The sequence below is a fragment of the Arvicanthis niloticus genome, chromosome 16, assembly GCF_011762505.2.
Source record: "Arvicanthis niloticus isolate mArvNil1 chromosome 16, mArvNil1.pat.X, whole genome shotgun sequence".
Taxonomy (NCBI): Eukaryota; Metazoa; Chordata; class Mammalia; order Rodentia; family Muridae; genus Arvicanthis; species Arvicanthis niloticus.
The window spans coordinates 17,901,605-17,910,610 of NC_047673.1; the positions used below are offsets into that span (position 1 = coordinate 17,901,605).

General features: G+C 47.9%; 1 protein-coding gene across 1 annotated transcript; it reads left to right on the plus strand.

Annotated features, from left to right (window-relative positions):
• Positions 1 to 1,583: 1,583 nt before the first annotated feature.
• Star (steroidogenic acute regulatory protein) lies at positions 1,584 to 8,736 on the plus strand. The gene is made up of 7 exons (XM_034520596.2): positions 1,584 to 1,764; positions 2,617 to 2,727; positions 2,973 to 3,100; positions 4,212 to 4,370; positions 4,480 to 4,664; positions 5,019 to 5,112; positions 6,195 to 8,736. Exons 1-7 carry the CDS (start codon positions 1,701 to 1,703, stop codon positions 6,291 to 6,293), a joined length of 840 nt encoding a protein of 279 aa, XP_034376487.1. The 5' UTR covers positions 1,584 to 1,700; the 3' UTR covers positions 6,294 to 8,736.
• Positions 8,737 to 9,006: the final 270 nt, after the last annotated feature.

Sequence of the window (9,006 nt, forward strand, 5' to 3'; positions counted from 1 at the left end):
ATGGCTATGAGACACCATCTGGTGGCTGGGAATTGTACTCAGGACCTCCGGAAGAGCAGTCAGCGAGTGGACTTAACTGCTGAGCCATCTCTCCAGCCCAACACTTGTCTAAATCCCACAAAAGAGACAAGAATCAAGAACTGGGTTACACCTCTTCGTGGGCACTGATTGGGAGGGTGTGCACCAGAGGGACAAGCTACCAGAAAGCTGGGATGGACAAAATGAGCCCTGGCAGAAGAGTAGGCCTTTGGACTAGACCTTGGGGCCTCAAGACAGTAGCTCCCACAAGGTCTCTCACACCACCTCACCAGGAAAGAATGCAGGCTGTGGGCCTCAGCCGTCCTGTATGGTTCCATATATAGCCATTCATCCAGTTGCTTTGAAGGAGTGGGTCTTGTCATGCCTTGTGACAGTAGTGACAGGATACAAAAGTAACCTGCTGGCGGCAAGGTCTGGAGCAGAACAAATCTAATTAGACTTTACTGACGACATTCTTGATGTATGAGTTCGGCTTAAAAGTAGCCTCAAAGATACCTGGAAAGGAGATCTTGGCAGGGCAGTCCTTTTCCCTGCCTGGTGTGTCTGGGATCAACGGAGGCAGTTAATTCTAAGGTTTCCTGGACCTCTGCCCAATACCACAGGATCACATACCTGCAGAGACTGAGGGGAGTCAATGTCCAAGTTATTTCTTTCCTTTCTCACCTTTGTGTACAGGTCAAGTCCTGTAGCAGGGCTGGCCACCCTTAGCTTCGAGAGCCCTTGCAGGGTGAAACCTAGGCCTAAGTTCCGCTCGGCCTTGAGAGCTTACTGGGTGGGTCATCTCATACATATCCAGACAGTCCCCAGAATGAGAAGTTAGAATGGCGTTTGTATCAATGGGTGAGCAAAGAAATGAGTAACTGAACACATGGGGTGCTCAGGAAGCCACATGTGGAAGGAACCAAGGCCAGCCAGAGGACTCGAGCTATTGCCCTAGCCCTGACACTGACATCCTGTTTGTCTTTGAGCCAGCCACTGACACCCTCCGTTGCCGGTCTTGCAGCTTTTTTTTTTTTTTTTTCTTTTGAGACAGGGTCTTTCTGTGTAGCCTTTGCTGTCTGAAACCTTAATATATGTAGACCAGGCTGGCCGTGAACTCAACAGAGATCTACTTGCCACTGTCTGGGAGACTTGAGATTAAAGGTGTGTGCCACCATGCCTGGCTCTGGTCCTGTTGCAAGAACTTATTCTTTGCTTCTTTTACCCTGGCTCCCTTTCTCGGCCAGAGTTTCTCTATAGTTTTTGATTCTCCCCTCCTCCCCAGCCACTGGGCATTTAAGTGAATGCTGAACCTGGAGCTTGAGGACAGGCCTTGAAGTCCATATTTAAACCTTTGGAGATGCTATATGCTCCCTGCCCCATCTCAGTGACCACTGCTTTCTCCTACCTGCTGAGTCAGGTCCTCTACGCCCTTTCCGCAGTCTGCCCCCTCCCACTGTAGCCAGCACCGCAGTATGAGGCAATCATTCCATCCTTGACCCTCTGCACAATGACTGATGGCTTTTTTATCTCAAATGATGATGCACAGCCTTCCGCTGGAAGCATTTAAGGCAGAGCACTGGATCTGAGCCCCAGCTGCAGGACTCAGGACCTTGAAAGGCTCAGGGAGAACAATCTTTGAGAGCAGCTGCAGCACAGCCACATCTATCTACCAAGAAAGCATGTTACAAGCTACGTTCAAGGTGTGTGCCGGAAGCTCCTATAGACATATGCGCAACATGAAAGGTGAGTCTCCAGGGGCATGGGAGCTTGCCGAGAGCCTCTAGGAACATAGTTCTTTGGGAAAGATCTTGGGTGGGGGATAGGCCACCTCGGCTCCAATCCCAGCCGTGCCTCTTAACTGGGGGAGCCTGGGTAAAGCTCTTCTCTGGACCTCAGGTTTTCGCCTGAAAAAGTGACATGGTTACTAAGGTGCCACATGTCACCCCAATTCTGTAATTTCTAGCCTCTACTCTAAGGCTCCAGTTGTTCTGGAGCTAGTACTGATCTTGCCTTCCTTCAGGAGTGGACTGAGTCTGTACCAAGGGTCCCAGGCAACTCTTTGCCACGTTGGTTGAAAAAAATACAGAAGCTAGCTTTTACTCTAAGAAGCAGTGCCTGGCAAGTCTGAGACACTGTGTGGGAAGATGAGCAGAAGACAGACAGGAGAGTTGGGCAGCAGAAGTACACGGCAAAGGATGGTGGGGGTGACTCTTGTCACTCTATAGCTAAGAGGCAGACCTTAATAGTGGGGCAACCCTCAGGAGACAGAGTACATCCCACTCAATATCCAGTGACTCCCTCAACAGCCTTTTTCTATCTAGTTAACAACAGGCCCAGGTAAACTTCTATGGCCTGGTAGAGCCAGGTCTAACTGACCAGCCCACTCTTATTTTTCAAGATGGAAAAGATATCTGGGCCCTGGAAGTGCTAGAGGAAGCTGAACACTAAACTTGGAGTTAGACATGTGGCTGTAGTTCGGGTCCCTGCTGGGATCTGTGTTCCTCAGTCAGTTGGCACTTATGGGATTAGTGGACAGAATGGCTCCCCTCGTGGCAATTTTCTAGCTCCTTGACAAATGTCTTTCCCTCCCTGCAGGACTGAGGCACCAGGCTGTGCTGGCCATTGGCCAAGAGCTGAACCGGAGAGCACTGAGGGATCCCAGTCCTGGGTGGATGGGCCAGGTTCGGCGTCGCAGCTCTCTGCTTGGTAAATAGTGGGGCTTTCTGAGCTTCTGCCGGTGATGGGTCTTAGGATGCCGTTGTTCATGAGGCCTGTTCCCTGCCTGTGGTTACATAACTCCTGTGTCTACCCTGACCTGCAGGCGGGACCCTATGGCTTTGATCTTGCCTCTTCTAAGGGCTGAACATATTCAGAGGGCAAAGGGATGAGAGCTGTCAACTGGCTAGCACACTGGACCTGGGTTTTCTTTCTCTCCTGGGCTCTGAATACAGGTTCTCAACTGGAAGCAACACTCTACAGTGACCAGGAGCTGTCCTACATCCAGCAGGGAGAGGTGGCTATGCAAAAGGCCTTGGGCATCCTCAACAACCGGGAAGGCTGGAAGAAGGAAAGCCAGCAGGTAAGCAAAGGCGGCTGAGAAACCTGCAGCTACTGACTGTCTCACTACTGTGCTCAAGGCCTGCTGGGATTCCCACTGCATTCACAGTTGATAGACAGCCAAGCAGTTTTACTCTGAGAACTCTCCTAAGAATTTATCATCGGGTGGGGGTGAGGGTACATGCCTTTTAATCTCAGCACTCAGGAGACTGAGGCATGTGGATCTCTGGGAGTATAAGGCTAGCCTGGTCTGTGTAGCAAGTTCCAGCCCAGCCAGGGCTGCATAGTAAGATTCTTCTCAAAACAAGCCAAACAAGGAATATGTTCTCAGATAACTCTTTCTCTGTAAAACCTCACTAAGAAACATCACTCCTATTCTTTAACTACCCTCTGAAAGCTGTCCACTCATCCAGGAGAAAGCACACGTATTAGAGGACATACCACCCACCATTACAAGCACTACAATGCATTCTGTACTGTGCAACCTACCCTGTATATGAGCTCAGTGGGTAATATGACCTCATCCTGACACACAGACCAGAACCTATGTTAACACCAGGGGCTCTATTATTAGACCTACTTTGGTGACCTTATCTTCAACAAAAGTTTACACTGTGTCCCTCACCCAAAGTTCAGATGAAGCCTCTTGTTGCTCAGGCTCTTATTTCATGGAAACAGACCAATAGGATTTAACAGACTAATAGACTCAGCATTGGTCTTTGCTAAGAGTCCCTGGGCAAATCACTGAAACTTTCTGGCCCCAGGTTCTTCTAAAGTGACATATGTTGAGCCAACAAAACAACAAACCAAAAGCCCAGATCCTCTGTATGTAATCAGCTGTCACAGATCACACGTTCTACACTCCCAGGTCTGTCTGTTGAAGGATGGGCCATTCTAGTTGGACCTGCCCATACAACCAACATTCATCACAAGGCAAGGTACCTCCTTCCAGCTTTGAGTGGACCCACAAGGCTTGTGGGTGCAGTGTCTACCTACTGGATCCTCATGGTAGAGATCCCGGTACCCTAATGTTCACCGTAGACCTGCTGTCCCCTTTCCGAGTATTGTCTAAGACCTAGGCTAGGAATCATTTTCTCTAACCATAGTCCATGGCTCTCTTTTGTCCCTAACAGGAGAATGGGGATGAAGTGCTAAGTAAGATGGTGCCAGATGTGGGCAAGGTGTTTCGCTTGGAGGTGGTGGTAGACCAGCCCATGGACAGACTCTATGAAGAACTGGTGGACCGCATGGAGGCAATGGGAGAGTGGAACCCAAATGTCAAGGAGATCAAGGTGAGGAAAGTGCATGTGTGGGTGGCAGGGAGCCAAGCAAATGCAGTCCTGAACTATGGGTGCTTAGCCTACCACTGGCTGAGTCCTGACTCCAACTCCCTTGTGTTAGGTCCTGCAGAAGATTGGAAAAGACACGGTCATCACCCATGAGCTGGCTGCTGCGGCAGCAGGCAACCTGGTGGGGCCCCGAGACTTTGTGAGCGTGCGCTGTACCAAGCGCAGAGGTTCCACGTGTGTGCTGGCAGGCATGGCCACACATTTTGGAGAGATGCCCGAGCAAAGCGGTGTCATCAGGTAAAATTTGGCAGCGGTGTCCAAACTGCAGTGCTATAATCCTGATACCCCACCTCCAAGAAGCCAATTCTTAGTCCCACTTCCGTAGCCAGGAGGTTTGTTCTATCCTCCCAGGAATTCCTAAGAATCCTAGTCATTCTCCAAAGCTAGGAGCAGGCTTCTGTGGGTACTAACAATGGTGGCCTAGCAGGAAGCCTCTGGCCACAACCAGCAGGTTCTGATGAGCTAGTACTCACACCTACTGTTACATAGTATTTTTGGTAAAGTACTTCCTGGTGAACATTAAAATTGAAGGAACTCTAGAAGTGTAACTAACCAGTCTAAGAATTCGAACTTGTCCTCCTGCCTTGCCAGGGCTGAACACGGTCCCACCTGCATGGTCCTCCACCCACTGGCTGGAAGTCCCTCAAAGACTCAGCTCACGTGGCTGCTCAGCATTGACCTCAAGGTGAGAAGCAGGGAGATGGCCTGGGAGTGGGAAGCAGTAACAGAAATATGCTCTTGTCCCCACAGAGAGGAGAAGCCTCCTGCATTTTTTCTTGACCTTTAAAACTTTATAGTTGCCGGGCGGTGGTGGCGCACGCCTTTAATCCCAGCACTTGGGAGGCAGAGGCAGGCGGATTTCTGAGTTTGAGGCCAGCCTGGTCTACAGAGTGAGTTCCAGGACAGCCAGGGCTACACAGAGAAACCATGTCTCGAAAAAAAAAAACAAAAAACAAAAACAAAAAAAAAAAAACCTTTATAGTTATGTGTGCACAATGTGTATGTGTGAATGTAGGTGTTCACATGTCACAGCAGTATGAAGTCAGAGGACACTGCTGACTTGGGGCTTTCCTTCCCTTTTTGGGTCCCAGGAACATAAGTCAGACTATCCGGCAGGTGCTGTGACCCACTAGGCCATCCTGTCAGCTTTCCTCCCTCTTGCATTCTGATAGTCACAGGCAATGGACGTAAACACAGCTTGCTCTTCTGTCCTAGTGGAAGCTTGAGAAAGCTTACTTTCACTTCATCTAAAAAGCAGGGTGCAGTGTCATAAATTTCAGTACTTGAGGGCAGAAGTAGGACGATCACATATTTGAGTTTCCAAGATAGCCTGAGTTAAAATAGTAACATGCTTTTTGTTTGTTTGGTTTTTTGGTTTTTTTGTTTTGTTTTTTGTTTTTCGAGACATGGTTTCTCTGTGTAGCCCTGGCTGTCCTGGAACTCACTCTGTAGACCAGGCTGGCCTCAAACTCAGAAATCCGCCTGCCTCTGCCTCCCAAGCGCTGGGATTAAAGGCGTGCGTCACCACAGCCCGTCACCAACATGCTTTTTAAAAAAATCAGTTTTATATACAATTATGACCATTTAAAAAGAGGTGATCCTAGGCCCGTAGGTGACCTTTTGGGTGACATAGATGCCTCAGGGTCAGACAGCTGGGAATCCTATCTTTAACAATAGGGTAGCAAACTAGACCAAGTTTGAGGTGACACTGCCTATGTGAGGCACAGAAGTGTGCCTAGGATCCCAGCGCTCTTGTCTCTACCCTAGGGGTGGCTGCCGAAGTCCATCATCAACCAGGTCTTATCGCAGACCCAGATAGAGTTTGCCAACCATCTGCGCAAGCGCCTGGAGTCCAGCCGCCTCTGAGGCCCAGTGTTAAGGACTGCACACCACATTGACCTGCATGCCATTGGGAGCTCTCACAGGAAGCCTGCAAGCCTGTCAATCTTCAGTTATCGACAATGGGAGGGGTAGTAGTTGTAAGACACTAGGACTACTGGTAAAAACTATGAGAAAAATAGAAAGGAGGCTTAGAGTAAAAGCCCTCTAGTGCCTCCCCCACTGACTGGCTGTGAAGTGAAGGCTAAGGGACAGACATCTAGGAAACCTTTTTTCTAGGCCTGTACATGCTGACCTCAAAAACCTCTACTAAAAATGTCAGCAGCTGATGTGACCAGGGGGTGCCAAGGGCCGGGAACTGTTTGTTGCCTTAAGAGCTCCAAACTGAACAAAGCAAGGTTTTACCTAGGAAACTCCGTGGCCTTCTGCTCCTCTGTAAAAGGCCAGAACTTCAAACTACCCACAAAGGGCCCTCCAGAGTATTCCAACTTTTCTCTAAGGAGAAATGAAATCATCCTTGTGCTGGCTTCCCTACGTATCCTATGACAATAAAGAACCATACATGAATTTCAGCCTGAACATCTGAGTCCCAGTCTAAGGAATTGGTGCTGGGAATCACAGCTTCATTAGAGTTCTGGGTTTAAATCTCCTAGTTCATTAAAGAGAACAAAGCTTCTGGAGATTTACACCATTTGACTGTTTAGACTCTTCCCTAAAAATGTAATTTCATAACACAATTCTAAATTGGTTCTTATAGAACTCCAGCTAAAAGCCAGTGTGGTGGTGCATGCCTTTAATCCCAGCACTCACGTGGCAAAGGCAGTGAATCTTTGTAATACTGAGACTAACCTGGTCTACATAGGATAGCCAGAGCTGCATGAGAATGTCTCAAAAAATATAAAAGCAGGGATTGAAAAGATGGCTAACCAAGCTGCTCTTCTAAGGAATCCAGGTTCAATTCCCAGATCCACAGGGCAGCCCACAACTACTAATTCTAGTCCCAGGAGCCTGATGCCCTCTGGTGGCTTTGGTGGGCACCAGGCAGGCACATGGTACACAGACATACAAATATGTAGGCTGAATACCCATAAACATTAAAAACAAAACCCTTGATGGGGATGGTGGTTCAACAGCTTTAATCTCAACACTCCAAATGATGACACAGGTGAACTGCCCTAAGTTCCAGGCCAACTTGGACCACAGTGAGACCATCTTACAACAAACAAAAATAAAACTCTTCAGAGTTGGTAAAGATTAATAGCTTTTGGGCAGGAAGATTGTGAGAAGATTTCCATTTACCTAATTAAAGGGTTATAGTGAATAATACTGACCAATAATGCTAAGATAAAGTGACCGTGTCTATTGTTTATGAAGTTAGTCAGTAATACAGATTAGATGTCAGCCTGGCTCAGAGCTAGCAATGTCCTTGTTAGGAAAGGCACATGGTATTCTATTATCTTTCAGGAAGACAAATAGCTAGAAGTCAGTAGAGCTATAACATTCCTGTTCCAGAATTTGGAGACGTTACACTTTAAAGATATAACTTTGGAGCCAGGTGACGGTGGCACACGCATTAATCCCGGTAGAGGCAGGTGGTTCTCTGAGTTGGAAGTCAGCCTGGTGTACAGAGTAATTTCCAGAAGAGTCGGGGCTGTTACACAGAGAAACCCTGTCTCAGTGTGTAATAGTGTCCACCACCAAGGCTGATGACTCCGGGAAGCCACCGAGATGGAAGGAGGGAGGGAACTGAAAAACTGACTCCACAGAGGTCCTGATGGCTTAAGGATAAAACAATTGTAACAACCTAAAGCTTTTCCTTCTAGACATATTTTTAAAAAAATAATGTGTGAGTGTGCATGGGCCACAGAGGGAGTGTGCCTTCACCCCTGCCCTGGTCTTGGATTGTCAGAGTAGGCAGCAAGCACTTATACCCACAGTGCCATCTTGCTGCCCACTGTCCTGTCCCTCACAGCCTGAGCAGTGTGGGCATCCCCATCCCTCACAGTCTGAGCAGTGTGGGCATTCCCATCCCTTGCAGAGACCTGAACTTATTTATGAATGAACGATGGGGAACATGTATTTATTTACTCAAGTCTTAAGACTCACCTGGTATTTATTATAACTGACTCTGATCATTTCCAGTCTACTTTGGACACACGAGTACTGCTCACCCTGGCACTTCAAGCTGAGGAAGGGCAGTTGTAGAGCTTTTCTGATAGAACCGTCACCAGGGTCAGCTAAGAGACATCAGCCACTTGCTAAAAGACTTGGGACAGCAACAAGTGTGCTGGCTTCAAGAGAACAGGCTGACAGTGAAGAAAGGGCCTTCAGCAAATACCGTGGCTTTAACTAGACTAGCATTTGCTCCCGGGCACACTGTAACTGTGTCTCTCTGCTGTCTGAGGTGTTTTTCCCAGTTGTTTAATTTTACATTTCAATAAAAGCAGTTGCCAATGGCACTCTGATTATAGGCACCTGTAGATGAGTAGTTCTTAATCTTTCAAACAAACCTTATTAACACATCCAAGTTCACAACTGTACACAAATTTTTTTTTCCTTATTTTGCTTCAATTTTATTCTTTTGAGACAGGGTCTCACTCATTCTGTAGCCCAAGCTGGCCTGGAACTCTTTCTTATCAACCCTCCTGCCTCAGCCTCTCTTGAGTGCTGGAATTAATGGTGGGGCCTGCCAGCATCTGGCCTTTTTTTTTTTTTTTTTAAAGACACTAAACACTGTCAA

What these genes read in the sequence shown, in the direction of transcription:
- Star (XM_034520596.2), top strand. Translation starts at nt 1,701, where the DNA reads ATGTTACAAGCTACGTTCAAGGTGTGTGCCGGAAGCTCCTATAGACAT. An exon ending in GCGTCGCAGCTCTCTGCTTG is followed by an intron (nt 2,728 to 2,972) that starts GTAAATAGTGGG and finishes CTCTGAATACAG; the next exon opens with GTTCTCAACTGGAAGCAACA. An exon ending in GGAAGAAGGAAAGCCAGCAG is followed by an intron (nt 3,101 to 4,211) that starts GTAAGCAAAGGC and finishes TGTCCCTAACAG; the next exon opens with GAGAATGGGGATGAAGTGCT.